Below are 20,841 nucleotides of genomic sequence, written 5' to 3'. Positions count from 1 at the left end.
AACTAGCTATCTCACACTAAATCAATATTTTAGTCAGTTAAGAATATTTGACAGATGACGGCAAATACTGTGATGGTGATTAAATTACATCGAACTCTCTCAAAAACATCCCCTAAAAAGTCTGATAAAGAAATTGTAGAAGTAGTATGTAGACTTATGTAATTGCTTTACCTCATAGGCATTCTTAATGTTCAGCGGCTGGCCTGTGGCTGCCACATATCCCACAATGCCTTTGTTCCACTCCAGGCGGATGCCACTGTTGGATGCTTCCTCGAGTGTGGAGCCTTCAGCAACATCAAACAGCCGGCTAACCAGGAACTTTTGATTGGAGCTATCCTCACACACCAAGAACAGCGAGTATCGGTCAGCAGCGATTAACTCATGTGTGTGTAAAAAGATGCGGTGGCAGAGTGTTGTCAGGTCTAAATGGCTGGACACATCACGCACAAGCTCAAGAAGACGGGCGCACCGGTCCCCTCCTGTCTGCTCCAATTTGTGCGAAGGAGATGGAGGTGGCATGGGCACTCGTTCAGCGTCGCTAAGGAAGGTGAGCGAGCCCTCTGCGTCCTTCACTACGATAGGCCGTAACGGCCGATCAAACTCAGACGCAGAAATCTTGCGTGTGGGTGTAGAAGGAACCGGACTGGGAGAAGACGTCTCTGTGGAGCCTGAAGCCGTCAGGGCACTTGGCTCCAGAAGGTTTTTCGAGCCGTCTGTATGTGTTTTGGACACTTCACGGGATGGCTGGATGGAGTGCACACGCTCAGCGAACCAAGCATTGACCATTTCCCTAAGAAAATAAACCAGAAACAAATCTCTTAATAAATAAATAAGAATACCAAGGAGGTCTTGGGACCTACGTTACGTATGGATATAAATAATCATACAGTAAAAAAAAAAATTTATGCTTAAAATGTTTTATGTAGGCCAAGCTTCTTGAAGTGCATAACTTCATATGAAAGCAGTTGCAATATTCAGCAGTACAAAACTGCCATTTTACTTGATACCTAGAGAAACCAGCGTAATATACTACTGTACTGTATGCACAAATACATAAAGGCATTTGCTGTGTGCTGATAAAATTAGGAGAACCTGGAGCAATCTGTATGTTGTTTCTCACAGCGTAACACCCCTACATTCGAGTGTTCAATGTCCAAAGTCCCTTTGCTTTCATATAAAACTGAATGACGCCTTGACTTCTGCAACTCAGCTGGAAAACCCTGGTGGCTATAAAACTCAATGCTGTAAATCTGTTGGCAGTTAATCTTCAAATTCTATCTAAATAGAACTAGACTTACAGAATACAAACTACGAATGATAGTATGAGTAGGTTATCCAGAAAGAGAGAGAGGGAGAGAGAGAGACTTTGGGGAAATCTCTATGGACTCAGAAGTGTCCGCCGTCTGTATAGCTAAATCAATAGTACTCACTTAGAACAGCATCACTCCTCCCATCCATGCATAAAACATGTCGATAAACTGAGGCAGACCTGCAGTGCATTTGTTCTTGGGCTGGATCCAGTATTTGCGTCTTACTATTTGATCCCCAGTAAAGCAAAAAGCATACAGTAACAGCATGTTTTATGTGGAATAAAAAAAAAAGGTAAGAGTAACCCATATGGGCAAAGGCGCTAATTCAGACAGATGAGCTGCGGTCATGGGTCAACCAAATGCATGACCATTAGAGCAATAGATCATCACCCATACCCAACAGTCTATTAAACAACTGGAAACAAAAATACAATGGAGGCTAGAGGGAATATTTACTGTACAGCCTAGACCAGTTCAGCTGGTAGTTTACATGAATTTGTGTATACAAATATGAAAAATGGTTTGCATAAATTCAGTGACTCTGTGGTTTTGTTCTGTAAAAGGTGTTCACTGTTTTCATTCTTAAGATCAGCTTAGCAATACGAGTGCTAGTTAACTAGTTAACTAGTGCAATGCTAGTTAAATCTTGCAAATTATACAAGAATTTTAACAAGTCATATAGGATATGAGTGAAAATTATATGCTTGTACTGTATCAGTGTAATGTAGACGGCAGAATACATGAATGCAATAATGTACAGCACAACACAATAAATAAACCATAATCGCATCAACATAACACCAGCATTGAATAAACACAAAAAATAAAGGTGTCACCAAGTGTACATATTTTCTACCTTAACTGTGTATAACTCACTCATATCTATACTGCTTTCTCCTGTATACAGGGTCATAAGGGGCCTAGAGCCCATTCCAGGAGACTTTGGGTATGAGGTGGGGTACACCTTGGACGGGTTAGCCCTGCCAATTAGCCTAATATGGATGTTTTTAAAGTGTGGGAGAAAACTGCAGTACCCAGAAGAAACCCACCAAACACTTCATGCACACAGATCCAAGGAATCGCAGGAATCGAACCCGACCCTAGAGGTGCAAGGCGACAGTGCTAACCACTAAGCCACCGTGCCATGCAACATTTCAAACATGAAAGTTTGCACATAGTGTAATTGTCAAGTTTTTTTTGTTATAATACACTATGCACTATTTACTGAAGATGCACAAATATAAACTGAATGTTAAAAAAGTAGATATGATAAAGGTGTCAGGTGTTAGTTTAATAACTTTACCATTCTTTTAAAACTTTTGTGTTTTGCTTAAAACAAACCTTATGTGTGAAAGCAACCGAAACAAACATATATACTGTATATATCAGCGCAGGTGTCTGGGAGCTGTTCACATCTCATCCTGTTCAGAGTGCAGCGTTTATTTACTATGAAAAACAAAACCCGTTTTGGTTATTAAAAAAAAAAGTAAAAAGCGTCACGTCGCCTTGCTGAAGCCTACAAATTAAGTCCAGTGTCACAAAAGTTTACAAACAACCTCAACACCCAGACTCAGTCACTTTCTTTTTCTTTCAGGGTTTGTTTACGGGGAATAAAGCGCTTACACCCACACACACACACACACTCCGCAACTGTGGCTTGACTCACCGGGTCGCTTTTCGCACGAAGTACGAGTGAGCGAAGTCCAGGTGGTCGTCGAGCCAAGCCTCCATCCTGTCGCTGTCAGGAGGTAAACCCTCCATGTCGAACCAAAAATCAGCCGCTCAGCAGCATGGACACAACATCTTTCCGCTTCGGTTACACACTGGGTGTGACTGCGAGCAGGGGAAGCTAAAGAGGCTAAAAACCCACAGAGTGACCGTTGGCACTTGACGACATCGCGCGCGCTTACGCAGCACGAGGAGACTGACCTCTACACGCACGCACGCGCCCCACCTCTCTGTCTCTCTCTCTCTCTGCCTCTTTCTTTATTTCTCTTTCCTTCTTTTACACACACACACACACACATTTGTCCTACCATCCTTTTCAGAACATATTATTCACATAAGAGAATTAATAACTTCTACACCTAAACCCGACCCTCTCCTTAACCCAAGTCAGCACAATTTCTTAATAAATATCAATTAGTAAAATAAAGTCTCATGTGGACGAGAAAAAGCTCAAATCTTTTAAATATCCCTATCCTTATAGGGACATTTAGATTACTTCATACTGCATTTGGGGCTAAAATGACCCAAATCTGATTTTGTGAGTCAGATCTGTTTAAACCCTGCTACATCCCCCCCCCCCCCCCCCCCCATACCAGTATAAAACAGCACACATCATATGGAATCTGATATATTCTATTCAGATTTCAACACCACCATACTGTATGTGTTTTTAAATCAATTACAAATCTGATTTCTTTTTATGCAGTGCTACCTCAGTGTGAACAATCGGAACGGAATTCATGGGATGTTAAAAAAGATGTTTTATTTTTTTATAAACATATACAGTATAGGGCTCAGGATTGTGCAATATAGAATGACATCCTTTTTTACATCACAACTTAGGCAATATGCTGAACTGAGTTTTATTTCATTCTAACCAACTATACAAACATGACTGGGCAAAAAATTTAAAAATGGGTGATATAGGCAAAGAAATACTGTGGCACAGATACACAAGATCACATTTATTTATGGTTGTATTTGGTTGTTTCTATGACCAAATGATGATAATAAAAATTATATGCTCATTTTTAGAGTTCTTCATTTTTGCAACGTCATTCTCATATTCCGGTTGTGGTAAAATTTACACGTTATAAAAGTAATATACCATATCAGAAAACCCAAATGCACAGTTTGATGTCTAAAGCCTCCCTCCCTCTTCAAAATAGCAAGGCTTCCATATAAGCACATACAGTTTTTTTAATTGTCATTGGCCTATGCTGTGTTGCCTGCACATCTGTGCCACTTGGGTTTTAAGGGATAAGGAGCAGGAGAGTCACTGTAGGTACTGGAACTTAAAACAATTCTGGCTAATGTTTCTGTACAAGCAAAGTTACAAGAAACACATCACAACTGCCCAGTTTTTTAAGGAAATTTCAAAAGAAATGGCTGAACATGGCGATAGGAAAACTTTGCTGCAGTGCTAGAGAAAAGCTAATCTTTTAAAAGCAGCATTTAAATAAACTAAAGATATGAACAAAAGAAGAGTCTGAATAACTTTTACTGTTTACATAAAGCTTGAACGCATCATGTGACACATTGCTCCTTTAAGAAAGCAGAATTTTTCCTTTATTCCTTCAGAATAATGTCAGATGTAAATTATATTAAAAACATAGCACTAGCAATGTATAAACAGCCTAACAAAAACATTGGTTTTGATCACTAAATCTGATACAGTATGGGCTGATATGAGTCATTATCTTAGATGATAAATCACACCAAAACAACCTACCTCAATATATAACAATCATGTACAGGGTGAGCACATAAAGGTGAAAAGGCATAAAATTAATAGCGGTACCTATAGGTTTTGTGTAAAATAATTGTCATGTTCCATTCCTGGTGTATTCCCACTTCACACCCAGTGTTCCCAGAATAGGCTCTGGATCCTGACCATAAATAAAATAACAAGGGTAATGTATAAAGTTGAATTAATCAATTTTGTGTAATACAAGTTGTCAGATAAATATATTATATATAAATATTTTTAAATATATAATTTATTATGTGATCAGAATCACATTATACAATCATAATAGTTTGATTTCAACTAAGTATTAAGACGACATATATCATGTTTTCCCTGTGCACAGTGGATTTTACTAATTACTTCTTGCCTATCTGGTTGAAGAGTTGTGCTACAGTATGTGACAGGACTTTTACTTTCTGAATTCAGGGTGTCCACCTCTGAAGGAAAATGTCTAAACCTAGAAAATTCTTAGGTGAACAGAAAACTTCTGCAGCAAATTTCTGTACCTGATCTTCCGGAAGCAATCAAATCGGCACTTAATTTAGCATGTGACACCAAACTACTGCAAATGGCTTTTTGACTAATTATTGATTGTTGCATTTTTTATGCATTTCATTGCATAAAATATTAAATTTATTATTATCTTGATTTTCATTATCAAAAACAAATATAAATGTCATTAAAACATTAAATTAAGAAACTAACTTTGTTTTGTGATTAGATTTCAGTCATTGTTTAAGACTTGTTTACAGTATATTTTGCAACCTTTTTTTTAAATCAATGATTTAGACAGCAACAATTTTCTTAAGGAATATTAGATTACTACATTGCTCTCAGACTTAAATAAAAGTGTGCAATAAAAAAAGACAAAAAGGGAACCAGATCAGTGACATTATCAATCTGTAAATGTGTTCAGCAACACTATGCTCTCTACCCCACCACTAGTGTCTACAGAGTCTGGTGTAGCCTTACAAGCAGATGGTGCCTCCTTTTCTCCAGAGGGAACAACGGAAACTTAGACATATGTGCTCTCCTGGGCACAAATGTAATTCCACATGTACTGGATTGGGGTGAGATAATTGTGTCCCTTTTGGAATATATGCACTATCTAGGTAATGTAATTTGATTGGTGGAATAATTCTCAATGAGGTGTGTAACCTATATATGAGAGCTGCATAACACACATTCGATGAAAACAGAAGATTTGCTGTGAAAAAAAACTGATTGGCACATGTTGGAGATAAAGGTTGGGGTTTCTCTTTCTCTGTCTCTTTCTCTCTCTTTCTCTCTCTCTCTCCCATATGTCTCCTTCCTTGCCTTCAGAGTTGATGGACACAACATCCAGGCAACCATCAAGTTGTTACCTGATACATTTGTGTTCATATGCAAGCACACAATAGTCATGGTGCTGCAGTGGAACACAGTCCAGATACAGTCACTCATTTAAGCCTGAGCTAAACTTCTCTGGTTTGCCTTTCAGTCACAAATCAAACAACGCTCTATTCTGTTGTTTAATTCCCCCGGACTACATTAAACATTTCAATGTGCTATTGTAAACCCTGCCTTGAGTCATAGCCAGGGAAGATAACAGCAAAGTAGAAATCCTAATACACAACGTCTGAATGGAAAAATCTTACGCAATTTACGAGAAAACTATTTACGTGAAGATTAGGCTTCAAGGTAGATTAAAGGTATGAGCGTAATGGATTTACATAAAGTAAATTGCACTGCAAAAGTGAATATAGTACAAGATATTCCACATGATAACAAAGCACACTGAAAAATGTGTTGTCTCCAATTAACATTTAAATCGCTCTGAACTATCCATGATATAATACACAGTCATATGTAGACACTGCACCGCTGAAGAACTTTATTAAGTACGGACAAGACCTGTCTTTTCTTAAACCTTTGGTCAGGCCCTCTGCCCTATAGTTGTTTTCCAAAAGTAACCCTTCAATAAACATACATAAGGGACTTTTAATAATTTAAAAACTACATAATGAAATCCAATACCATAATGACAGTCAAAATCTGATCTTTACACTTTACTGATGTTAAAGTGGAAGAGAATCAAGAAAAAAAAGTAAAAGAAAATAAAGTACCTTGTGGACCGCTAAGCCCAGTGAGGTGAAACTACAAGGTACTTTAAAAGGACTTTAGGATAGACAACACTGTAAACATAAACTTAAATATATTTAAGTGGTAAATAAATTAGAATAGAAATACATGAAGTTATTTCCTCCCAGTTTTTATTATTTTGTCAAGTTAACATGCACTACTTCACATGCATGGACTGTTTGCTCTTCTGAAATGTGACATGCCTACCCCATCCTCAAGCATGCTTTTCAGACACAGTTACCTCCAGCAGGCATCTCATTCTCCATAACATCATGTCTCCTTGGAAATGATGACAGGGCTCACAAGTCGCATTTTTCGAGAGAACATATGCCACAGAAGGCAGTGTCTTGAGCTAGCTGCTTACGAGCGTGGTAGATATGATGTGATGTGATTTTTGGAGGTAGAGAAGTAGAGAAGGAGGTTAGGGTTGGTGTGGGAGGGGGTTACAAACACTTCCCTGCTCTCACCCTTCCTTTCTTTCGTCTCTATCTGTCTCTCATTTTCTCTCAGAACTTGAAAAAGCACAGAGCCATCCCTGCTGAGCTTCAGAAGGTCCAGCATGACTCGAAATAAATACAAATGTAGATGGAGGTGAGGGGGCTGGGGGGGTTTATGTACACCTGTATTCACATTTCTGTACAGTAAGGAAACTCCATCACTGTTACACCTTCAAGTCTGAACTTTCTTGCCCTGTTTTGAAGAGGCCTCTGCAGAACCATCATAAAACTGTCTCAATGGCAGAGAAGTTTACATTTAAGGCTTAAGGACAGGAAGCATAGGAAGGTAGTCACTGTCCTATCAATAGAAATAACAGTCTCTTTTGGTACCAACTTTCAACATTTATCTAAATGCTGAGCCAAAACAGCTATATACCCTTCATGGATGAAAAGTAAAATTGATAAATATTTTTATTGTATCAAAATTAGTTAGTTACTAAGAGATTATTTTAATATGCTGAATATTTTTTAAAGCTGATATTTAGCTATAAACGTGTTATTCTTTTGTAAATTGTTGGTAAAATTAGCAAAAGTAAGTGATATTTGAGCTGTAAAGAGCAAAACAAAAATATATGTATGAAATTTGTTTTTCCTTATGTTATTGGAGTTCATTATGAGTTTTTATTTTTATTTTTACATGCACTACTTCACATGCATGGACTGTTTGCTCTTCTGAAAGTAAGAGTGCATGTTAACAGTTTGCCTGCAGAACACAAATAACCTTATTTTGGGACTTATTTTGGCTAATTATTTTTCTCAGACACACAAGGCTGTCTCATTTATGTTAAAAAAAATTACTATATCTTCTTCATTTAATTAAAACTCGTACGAGTTTCCCTGGATTTAACCATGATGCACTTTACTGTTATATTTTTGAAAGGGACTTTAAACGAGAAACAATGCTTTAACCCTTAAGAGATGTGCATTCACTCACAGTACAAGAGACATATGACATACATTTAGCTTGTCTGAAGCTGTTATTAAAACAGAATTCAAAAAATTTTTCCTTGATCAACTTGCTGCCAGTGACTCAAAATGAAAAAACAAAGATTTAGAAGAATGATAGTCATCTAATGAACTATTAAAGAAGCAGTTTTCCTAAGATTGCTCTGTGACAGAGGACGTGTATGTGATTGTGTCCATGTATACTTGTCTACATTTAGGCACTTATATAGTGCCATCTCTTAAGGTGATATAAAAACATGGCAGATTTTTCTTGGCTGGAAAAGCTCTGATGCAAAATTTTATTGGAATACATTTGCATTGGCGATTAGGATTTAAAATGTGTGATGCAAATGATCGCTGCGGAAAAGAGCTTGTTTGATGTGATAGAGGGATATTTTCTGCACACCTGCAGGAGCTAAAAACACTAACTTTTCTTTAACATCCTCACAGTTGTCCTCTTTGACATTTCCTGCATGAATTTAAAGCAGACCTGATTTTGCTGGGACATGTCTAAGTGTCTAAATATTATATGCAGTTCCAATTATTTTAAAAGGAATCTAAGGTGTACATATGCCGGGAAAACAGACCTTATGAAATCATTACATGCAATAAGCACATAACCATAAGTTTATCATAAGGCTCTTGAAATAGACCTGTCCATGCGAGAAAAGCACATGTGAAAACTGAATCAATATGGCACATGTAATTAATTGTTAAATGGGTTGTGTAAAAAAATCATGCATGGAATAAAATTGATCTTGGGTACTGTAAATGTGAATAGATATAATACACATTTACAGTGGAAAAATCCACTGAATATCTGAGCACAATATGAGTCTAAGGACCTTCAGCCTTTGTGTAAATCACATGATTCACATACTGTATGACTGTGTTTGAGATAGAATGGGAATGTATGGTATTGTGCAAAAGGGTTACACACATGTAAAGATATGCTTTAAAGTAAATGCAATACGAAATAATAAAGGATAAAGCATATAAATTAACCATATCAAAACTTCTATAAAGAGTGGTAAACAGCACTAAACTATAGTTCATTATTATTCTTTGTCTTTAAAATGCATCAGTAGTCTCATGTATATTTATTGCATGTTTTTAAGGAAATTACTGTAGCTAGAAATAAAAAATTTTAACATTAGTAAAGGTTTATGCAAGTAACTTTGGACTCATAGTCGTGAACAGAATGCTTGAGAGCATCCTGAAAATATTTAACAATTTATCAGTATTATGGATGGGAAATTAAATCAACAAACGTAATAGTGAATAGGGAATTTTATAATAGCATATTTAAAAAAGTAGTTATGAATAAACCATAAAATTATTGAATTAGTATTTACTGCTGAAATTTTGTGATCCTTTTCTCTGTCTTTATTGTCCGTTTTCATTGTTGGTGTTTTTTACACTCAACATTGCGATTTTATGTTTAGTCAAAATAAACAGTACTTTAGTGTATCAGTATGGTCTGGTAGGAAACCTAAGAATTATGCATACTTTGTGTCCATGGTGAGATTAACCTTTGCATAGAGTTATTCATAAAATTAAATATCCGTTGGCTGAGACCTTTGCACAGTACTGTACTATATGCAATACAGTATAGTAATATTTGACCAAGATTTTCATTTAGCATTTTACATGTCAGATAAACCAAATATGGACATTTAAATTGAAAATCAGAACATACAATACAGAGCAAAACTACCATTAAAGAACAATAGTGATATTCATGATATTTTTCAGGTTTAATTGACAAACATGAAGTAAACACAATTTTGTGAACATAGTAGGAGGCTCTTTAGACCTATTTGATATGGATTTACCAGATTCAGTCCAATTTTTATTTTATTAGATTAGAAACTCAGGATTAGAGGCATTTTATGTGATGCATTAATTAACCAGTTTATCTGATTAGGATCCTTATAGGCATACTGTGTATACAAGTGTATTGTGAAGCGGGTTGCTATGTAAAAGATTGTGTTACTCAATAATATGCACTACTGTTTACCTCTGAGCTAATCTAGAATACCAAGACACTGTCAGTGTTTTGGGTTGCTATAACTATGGTAAAAGTTTGCAAACTTCTAATTATGAGCACTTACTCATATAAATAAACTGACCTGCACCTGAATAAACACTGATGTTTATACAGTCAGCAACATAATTTTCGTGTGCTTGTAAGCAGACTGTTACGATTATAGTTTGTAGCTTCAATAGCTTTATTTTACCTGGTAGTATACGCATAGTCCAAGATTCACCCTATTTGTTATTTACCTACCCATGACATCTTGCATATATGAATCGTGTTGTATAATGGCCTAAACATTGTTTTTGTCCTCAAATGCTGCCATCGGGTGGTTAGGTTTAGGGTTAGATATTGTATATGTGCAATATTTGATTGATTTATATGAGAAGGACCTGATTGATCTGAGGTGGGGATCCTCAGAAATCACCCATCATTATGAAGGTGCTGGAGAAGGAGGTTTACAGCCCATATTATGCATTACATTACTAAGTCTACTTGCATATTTGAAAAAAGTGTGAAAGTGCTGTGGCAAAGATGTTGTTGTGCTGGATTAGTACCTTGCTATGCACAGGGTTGTGGAGACAAAATAATACAACTGGAAAAGGGCAAAATGGCCCAGGGTTTATGGTTGCCCTATCCTTTTCTTACTATTGATAGGTGCTGGCCATTTTAGTTTAAGTTTTAAGCTTTCAGTTTTCTTTTCATATTGTCCCATAGAGGGAGAAGTGGATGGGTATAAGTTGGAATACAATAGAATTAACATTGAGACCAATGGATTCTAGCGCAGTTTTACCTCTAGGTGCAAGAAGTATCCAAATTTGCCCCATTGACATGTTATGGTGAAGGTACTTTCTTCAGAAAATGTGCCTGTTTAGGTTTGTGTTGCTGTTTGGTTTTTATATAATTAAGTTCTGTTTAAAACCTTCAGGAAGGTTGCCTGTTGTTGATTGTCTTTCAGAACCTGTTGAAACTTCAGAACTAGTTGAAACTAAGTCCTTTTCAAAACTTTTCCCAACCTGTGGGGCAAAATGACCCCCATAGTTTAAAACCGTGTTACTGTATTCAACTCATCTGCATGGGGAAATTATATATATATATATATATATATATATATATATATTTAAAGTTCTGTTAACAGTGTGTTTTTTAATTTTAACATATGTACTACTCTGCATCACAACTAATAAAAAGTTGACTTTAAACTTAGAGTAACCATTATACTCCAGGTTCCCCTACAGTACAGGCTGTACATTGTGCCACATATAGTATCTTGTGAGCTGTAAAACATTATTAAAGAAGTGCTATGCAGAGATAAATCACATAAGCTGTTCCAAAGTCCAGAAATACATTATGACTGTTACATAACAAAAGCGCCACAGCCATAACTCACATGCACGCCTTGCTTGTGTGCATCACAGATGTTATCTATGGCAACGGACCTACTGTTGCATCAAATCTAACACAATGCACAATCCATCTAATCCGTCTTTTATTAAAGATGCTTGTCAGCCCCTTTGTGACCCCCAAGATTTACACCAACATTCACAGATATAACAAGAGATGTAATTCAGGATAAACAGCTTCATGCTCATAATGGAAGTCCATCTGGAAGTCATCTTTCAGTCCAAGGTAATAACTTCAGCTATTTTCAGTCACTCAGCTGAGTATATTGTTATTTCTTAAAGCTTGATCTTCATTTTTTTTTGTCCAGGAAACACAAAAAACTACATTAATTATGTATTATAGTTTCCATTACTGAGCCAACATTGAGTTAATGTGCATCCATGAGGTATTTTAAATGCAATTTAGTTCTGCAGCCTTTTATCCACCACTTATCTCTCAAATTATTGCTTGCTTTTACAAGTCAGGCATGAAATTTGCTTTCAGTCAAAATTAGCATTGATAGCAAAACAGCAGCCTTATTCTGGCAAAGATACATTTCTGTCCCTCATTTCCTCTCACTTCTTATCTCAACATATTCCATCTCATGATAATTGCTCTGTATTTTACCTCTAGTGGCTTACTGGGTATTCCTCAGAGCAACCTGTTCACGCAGTGAAATTAGTTCAACTGTGAAGTCAGTGGAACAAACAGAGACACTCATTTTGTGTGTGTGTGTGTGTGTGTGTGTCTGTATGTATGTTTATGTGTATGTGTGTAAGAACACCCTTGATTTCCCTCAGGCAACCTGATCGCTTTGTCACACCATGTTCTTTGGTCACACACACACATACGAAAGAGGAAACTTCACACTTTGTACAATTTGTAGTGCCATGACAACACAGAAGAGCATAATACCTCAGAGTAATGCATAAAGAAATGCACAACAATTCATTTTACAGTTGTCAGTAATCCGCTGTGTTTAAAAGACTCAGTGTGAGTGTGGCTGTAATTCAGATCAAAATGGATCTAAATGCAGAATTTTTTTTTTTGCAGAATTAAGTTAAAGCATGTCAGACATAAATTTACTTCATTAGTAATGAAAACAATATATTTTTATATACCTTTCTAATAGTATATGTGTAATTGTATGCCATTCATTAAAAAAATGTAAAAAATAGAAAAAAATATGATGCAACTAATATAAAATACAACTACAGTATGAGTCCTGTCAGTGACCTCAAAGCAACAAGTCATTAGGAATTTCATCATAAACGACTGCATTAGATGATGTTACTTGCAGTCAATAATTTCCTTGGCTGTAAAACATTCATGGTGGCAGTGGTGGCTCAAACGGTTAAGGTCTTGGTTTCTGATTGGAATGTCGGCGTTTAAGCCCCATCACCGCCAAGCTGACATTGTTGAGCGCTTGAGCAAGAAAAGAAAAATACCCTATCTGCTTCAGGGGCGCTCTATCCTAGCAGACCTGGTGCTCTGACCACAGGTTCCTTACTGGGAAATGTGAAGAAAAAATGATATTAATAATTTCACTGTGCTGTAAGACACATGTAATAAATAATTGAATCTTAAACTTAATTTGCACATGATACTCCTAAAATGTCCCTTAGGTGGAGCGTAAGAATACATAAAGCTAATAAAGTAGCCACTTTGTGTACATTATATTCAAAATGTTTGCATACATTGTATGTGTGACTGTATTGTATACTATTTGAGTATCTAAAGGTAATGCTGATAAAGCTGTAGGGAGAAGCATTACAGTAACACAATAAGGCAAAAGCCATTTAAAAGTTTACCAAAAGCCATTTTTGAGACTCAGCAACCAAGCATCTTGTCTAAAGAGACCAACAATTAACAATTTGGTCTTTGCACAATACAGTATGTACAGTATGTCAGAAATCCAACATTGCTCAACATCTGAGAACATAAACTTCACAGTCAAGGTACAAGTGGCATCATGTGAATGACTGCAAACCTTGTGAGACAGTTGGAGTCAAATACAGGAATTGTACACGTTCCATTTTGAAAAAGACTTGAATCTCTTTCAACAGGACAACAACCTTAAGTGTACTGCCAAAGTTACACTGGAGCGGCTCACAACCGAGAACCTGAACATGTTGGAATGGACAAATCAAAGCCCCAACCTCAATCTGTTTGAATATCTCTGGCAAGACTTGAAAATTGCTGTTTATGAGCTGCCTTCGTCCAATCTCACAGAATGTCTGCCAGAAGAAATATGAGGATCCAGATGTGTTAAAGCGATAGAGACATATTCCAGAAAACTTGCTGCTGTGAGTACAGCCAAAGGTGGTTCTACCATGTATATTGACCTGGGTGGGAAATACTTACGCAGTCTGTTTTTTTTTTTTTTATATGTAATTGGTCACCTGTTCCAGGCCGATGTGGCACTGAACAGTAGTGTTTAATGGTTCATATGATAGAACACACTTAGGGCTTAAAGAATGTGTACATTTTAATTTCTTTTCGTCTATTTACCTAAATCTAAATTTTATTTAAAAGATTTTTTTTTTGTGGCAGTTGTATACAGTATTTTGCTCTTAAAAAAGCTTATGTCATGCTAGTTATTTGTAGCTCCGTACCAATGTTATTGTAGAGAGGTGTGAATTGCTCGCCCTATTTGTGGGGCTCACAATCCTCCCTTTCCCATCATCCTGCACACAGGCAGCTAAAAACAGTCATGATACTCTAAACACAGAAACCCAACAGTGTCTTGACTACTCTTATAACAGACTTCATTCATTTATCTTCTATACCGCATATCCTGTGTATACAGTAGGGTTGCAAGGGCCTGGAGCCTATTCCAGGAGAATTAGGGCACAAGGTGGGATACACCCTGGACAGGGTGCCAATCGGTCGCAGTGCATACACAGCATGCAATGAGGGGACACCAACTGGCATAATCTGCATGTCTTCAGACTGTGGGAGGACAACGAAGTTCCCGGAGGAAACCCACCAAGCACAGAGAGAACGTGCAAACTACCCCCACACACACACAAGGCGAGGAATAAAACCCATGACCATGGAGGTGCAAGACCACAGTGCTAACCACTACACCACCATATAACACTTGTATGAATAAAATAATTTGTTTCTTTACACTGGTTGAAAATGTGAGATTAATCCATTTTCTTTTTTCGCTGATGGAATGGAATACCAGCGTACTGCAAGAAAGCGTTAAATAATCTTTGTGTCAATACAAGTTTTTCACCCTTAAAATAATAACGGCTAGAAAATCTAAAGAAAAACAAAAATTTAAGTGTAAATACACACGCAAGATACTGCAAATCAAAGCTATTAGTTTAAATATTTAAGAACCAAGCTTAATAGTCAGGCATGGGAAACTACATGCAAGGCGAAACTTCTAGATAAACTACACCAATCAGCCCTAGCATTACAACACAAACATAAAGCCCAGTATTGAGGGGGGTTTAAGGTCTGATTTGTTGGTCTTGGGCTCTTTGTCTGCTTGGCCCCATGGACGGCAGGCTGTGGTGCACTGGGTGTTCTGGTGCGTTTCGATTGTGGCTAACAAAGCCTTTTTGGTGATTTGTGCTGCTGCGTCTTTTCTGTTGGCCCCAGCAAGTATGGGTGAGTTTAAATAATCATCAGTGTTAATGTGTTAATGTTTTATATGGTTATTGTTATGACTGATCTGTGTGTTTGTACAATACACTTAGCAATAATGTACCATTTTCAATAAATGATGACTAAAAATGCATAGGCCTTCTAGCTATATCCTTCGAGTTATACCAGTGGCAGGAGAAAACAAATCCTACAACTGAATGTGACACAATTAATATTTTATATTTATTTAAAAATATGTATATATATTTGACCAATTACAATCATTTACATTTAGGCATTTGGCAGACGCTCTTATCCAGAGCAACTTACATTTTATCTCATTATACATCTGAGCAGATGAGGGTTAAGGGCCTTGCTCAAGGGCCCAACAGTGGCAACTTGGTGGTTGTGGGGTTTAAACCTGGGATCTTCCGAACCGTAGTTCAATGCCTTAATGCCTTTGCAGTTGTACCGCATCTGGTGACAAAGATTGAGTCTGGAGGCTGAGTAATTTTCTTGTTGCGCTGATAAGGTGATGATTAGATTAGATGAACAGATTTCAGGCAGAAAATGCATGCAAGGTCAATACTGTATAAATCATAACACACCTGTGTCTCTTTTATTGTTTTAATACCATCACCTGGATCTGGTTGTTAAAATCTTCTGAAATCCCAAATCTCAACATCAACCTCTTACTTGCCAGGTCATATCAGACTAAACTACTGCTGTTGGATGTAATCCAGATATAAAAGAAGAAAAATAATAATAAAGCATACAGAAGGAATGAAGTAAACCTTGTTTAAAATCTTACGCTTAGAAATATTCATCTGATAATATTTTTTTTCCAGTCTATGATAAGATAACCACCATAAACGCCTCCAGTATAGTTGTGGTGAAAAGAAAACACATCATTATGCATATTTTCTGCTGAAAAACTCGAAAAACACACTGACACATTCCTGACTATACCGCTTGTTCTGTACTAAGTCTCAAAAGACATGGAGCCTATTCCAGGTGACTCAGGGCATGAGGCAGAGTAGACCACTCCACAGGGTGCCGCTCCATCGTAGGGCACACACCCACACACTACTGAAGGAGAAAACCTGAGTACATGGAGGAAACCCACAAAACATGGGGAGAACATCCACACACACAGACCTTACAAAGGTAAGTTAGGACTTGAACCTCCCACCCTGGAGCTGACCACTAGACCATCGTGCCGCCAACCTACAACAATATTTTTCTAACATTTTGCATATTGTTGCTGGACCTCATTCATTTTGACTTCAACCCAAATTATTCTCTTCTACTTTTTAGGAACAAGTTTAACTTTATGTCAGTACACTGCATTAATTGCTTTCTTTCAGAAAAGCTTGTTTACAACCACCCTGTAAAAATGGGTCTTTATTTACCTGCAATAAACCTTTATTTGACTTCAGACATTCTGGTTATTAATATTTTTTCTCTTTAAACACAAATATATAAAAAAAGAAATGAGCATGCATTTACCATGCACACACAGAGTACATCTTAAAGTTGTGACCTTTTCTAGGTCTGTCTTTTCTTTTCCTTCGCACATCACATTCTCACTACTATTTTTAGAAACGAAATCCTGGAATAGCTTACATCCTGAAATGGAAATTAAAGATCAACACGAGATCTTGACTTTGCAGCTATTTCCCCTTAAAGGAATTAATGACTTTGTTAAAAAAAAAAAGAAAAAAAGAATGAAAGCCTCAGATGTCCACTATTATTATGAAAAGTACCTCCAGATACAGTACTAATACAAGGAAGCAGGCACAAGATCCTCTTAAGGGGCCTGATATGCATCATCCTCACTTTTGCTGTCTTTCTGGACAGTTCTTTTTTTTCTGGATGATGAAAAGCATATGACTTTGGCAATAACTTCAAACTCTGCCATAGCGACAGAAATAGTACGAGTCTTCGGATTCCACTCATAAATATTTAGTTTAAAAAGATCCTTAATATCTGTCTAAATGGTCGATGATGTTGGATTTACAGTAAATTTCGAGATAATACTTAGAATGTTGTTTTTCATATTTGAAGCAAATGAAATTTCATGTTTATATCTTAATCTTAAGATGATTTAAAAAGAAACATGTTACAAAACGTCATGTTAAGGTCTAACAATATTCATGCTCTTATTCAAGTCAACACAATGCAAAGGGAACCCTATCCTTCATACTTTATAATGTGTGTTCCCTGCCCTGGGCGCAAACTAAACAATGCCACCTGTTTCGTCCTTCAAGCTGTTCAATGCATAAACAACGAGAGCATGTCAGCTGACGTTGATTCATTGCTTTCATTACATACATCCTACCCACACCTAAAAAGTTACCATAGAAGGGAAATGCAAAGAAATTCATCAACAAATCTCTTGTTGATATTCTACAGTTATGTAGCACGATTATTAAAAATCAAAACCAAGTACAAAACCCTGCACACAAGCAATCAAATGCTGGCTAAAACCTTACACAGAAGAAGTTTTCAGTTAGTGAGGACATGCACAAAACTGTGCAAAAGTCTTTTTTGTACAAACTTTGTTATGCATGTTTATTTTATGACTTCATTATTAACTAAACATTCATTATAAAAAATAACATTTCTGATTTTCCAAACACTAGTATTCCAGCAAAAAAAAGCTATTTCAGAAAAGAAAGCAGCGTATTATGTAAAAAATCACTTTTTCAGACTTAACAAAATAAAAAAAAAAGGACAAAAAGAGAAAGCTTTTGGATTGTTCATGCAAGAAAATAGAAGCAGGTGCGACAAAGTCTTCAGAAGGACTGTGACTGGTTCTGCAGGATGCTCAGCAAAATTAAGCTCTAATTGAAAAAAAACATTTATGCAATGGGTCGTCACCCCAATTATTGGCTTTCTTTGATTTGCTGTTTACTGCTGTTTATAGTTTTTTTTTTTATGAGGATGACATCTTTATCTACATCCGTTACTTGCATGTGCCTAAGACCTTTGTACATCACTGTTCATTCATTTGCATGTGAACAAAATCAATATATAACTAAGGACAGGACAGTTTTCTCATGTTTCATGGAAATTCAGGGTCGTGGACAGTGTCCTATATGGGCTCTTATGTAGGCAAGCATTTTAAGCATAACAAGCTCTGGCTGTAGCCTGTAGTGTGTATTCAGATCGAACATGTGCCAAACTAGCGCAGTAGACTAGAACGAATGTTCTCCTAAGTCAGACGTAAACACTCTCACGACCTAGACCTCCCTCGAGTGAAGCTGGCCATCGTGGGAGCTTGGAATGCATCTCTTTTTTATGATGATGTGTGCAAATATTCACAAATGCGCTCCCAATGTAGGCACACACACACACACACACACACACTCAAGAACCGAAGAGCTGCGAGTGTTGAATCGGAAATTGTGCTGGAACAAGTTGAGAGCTGAACCAGCCGGCTGTGGTTGGAGCAGGTCAGGAGAATACGACAGTGTTGTTCTTCTCACGGTTTGTGCAAGTAAAAAGCCACAGTGGTTTCTTAAACACTCTGGTTCATATTCTCTGGATTTTCTTTTGCAGATATGAATACAATTGCTTTCATGGATGTCACATTGACATAAGCACACACACACTCACATACATACACACACACACTCATTAACAGGTAAGCAAAACAAATCTGTAGCATTCACATTTTTATAACTCACCCCATGCTGAAGTTTCATATCAGTGCTGCACAGACAGCACAACGTCTCCAATAAAACACGTTATTTCTGCCTCTCTATACTTTTCCTCTTTCTCTCTCTCTCTCTCTCTCTCTCTCTCTCTGTTAAACTTCCTTCTCTGACAGAGGCTCCTGCTGGCCTGGCTTTTATTTATGTCCTTTTTTGGGACTGGAGGAGATGGAGAGTTGCAGAATTACTCTCGGGCTATTAGAGAGAAGAAAACTCCCCTAGTGTAAGGGCCTTTGAACTATCTCTTCCTCCTGAGGCATCAAGTGTGTGCTTGTGTGCGCATGTGTGTATGTGCGTGTGTGCATGTTCATGTTTGTGTCAGTGTCTGTTGCATGTGTATTCCAGGGTTTAAGATGATACAAGATCATTTTAAACCTACACAGGCTTTTTTTTTTGTTGCAATACATTTTAAGTAAAATTATATATAAATAATGCATACTATACAGTATATCTTTCTACTGAATAATCCTTAGTGTGTGTGTGTGCGTGTGTGTGTGTGTGTGTGTGTGTGTGCGTGCGTGCGTGTGGGGGTGTGTGGCCATGTTTTCATATCTTTGCAATGACCATAGATCTCTAAATGTTAGGAATATCTGACAGTTTCGACCTTTGTAGAGTCCCATGAGGCGATTTTTGTTTTGATTTGTTTTGATATAAGAACTGCAATTTTTATTTATTTAAAGAAAAAAAAAACTTGGTTGCTAGGATAATGTTAGGATGAGGTTTAGCATAGGATTAATTAAATGTGTTGGTACTGTAATTATATCAGTGGAACTGATATAAACCCTACACAAGAATAGGAATAGGATTGGGACATTTGGCATTTCCCCATGAGGGGAATTTTTATTTATTTATTTATTTAAATTAGCTCAGTCTCACAGGGAAAGTCTTACTAACAAGGTTATTAAGAAAATTAAATGAATACTAAGGACATTATCAAGATACGTTTTTTTTTTTTTTTTTTTTTACATTTTATTCATTTCTTTGCCTTTTCCTATTTAATTTTTTTTACAATACACTTCTAATTAATTATAATACATTTTATATGTTTAAAGTCTAAAGCAGGTAGGCCAGTTGGATCCAGTATGGTAAAACTCTCTGTTCCCTCTAGACACAGCACCTGGAGGTAACTAGTCTCTTGGGTTCAAGGCATGTAAACATGTTGGGAGAAAACAGCTAGGCCATGAACTCGGGAGAATTAATTCGCGAAGATAATTAGCCTTGGCACATGCACAATAAACCATCAGTCGGGAGAGAAGAAGAGCCTTCTAATGGGCCAGTGCAAGTCAAGTGAATCATTGTAGTAGTCAGGACAGTATAGTGTCTACCTTGCACAAATGAACTTTTACAAAGATTTACAAATAAAGTTTACAAATGTGAACCACAGATATTTCCCATATTTTCACATATAGGCTTTTTTCTTTTTTTGTTTTTTACATGAATCATTATTTTAGAATATAACACTGTATGTCACATACCTTTATTAATCTATCAAGTATTCACATTACAGTATATCATGTTTACCTGACTTTAAATGCACCATTTTAGAGCACATTTACTTTCACATTATTATTCTACACACTTGTTCTGCGTCTGATCACAGGAACACATGTTACAACAAATGACATTGAGATATATATCATTTTATCCATAAGGGTACATCTTTAAAACCCATAGAAGTTTATACAGTGAATCGAAATGAATGAAAAGGTATGAGATGTAGGTGGAGGTAACAGTATGATACAGTACTGTG

General features: G+C 36.8%; 1 protein-coding gene across 3 annotated transcripts in view; it reads right to left on the bottom strand.

Moving 5' to 3' along the window:
• The window catches only part of pde5ab (phosphodiesterase 5A, cGMP-specific, b), a 47,264-nt gene extending 28,008 nt beyond the window's left edge, over nt 1–19,256 (bottom strand). Inside the window, exons 1-2 of one of the 3 annotated variants that reach the window (XM_053492580.1) lie at nt 19,065–19,256; nt 172–790 (exon numbers count right to left, since the gene is read on the bottom strand). In XM_053492580.1, the coding sequence (XP_053348555.1) occupies nt 172–790; nt 19,065–19,069 (624 nt within the window). In that variant the 5' untranslated portion in view covers nt 19,070–19,256. Of the gene's footprint in view, nt 1–171; nt 791–2,976; nt 3,227–19,064 lie in introns of those variants that run through there. The other 2 variants (XM_053492569.1, XM_053492558.1) reach the window with 2 other exon arrangements.
• Nucleotides 19,257–20,841: the final 1,585 nt, after the last annotated feature.

The sequence above is a fragment of the Clarias gariepinus genome, chromosome 1 (genome assembly GCF_024256425.1).
Source record: "Clarias gariepinus isolate MV-2021 ecotype Netherlands chromosome 1, CGAR_prim_01v2, whole genome shotgun sequence".
Taxonomy (NCBI): Eukaryota; Metazoa; Chordata; class Actinopteri; order Siluriformes; family Clariidae; genus Clarias; species Clarias gariepinus.
This window is presented reverse-complemented; position numbering and strand designations above follow the sequence as displayed.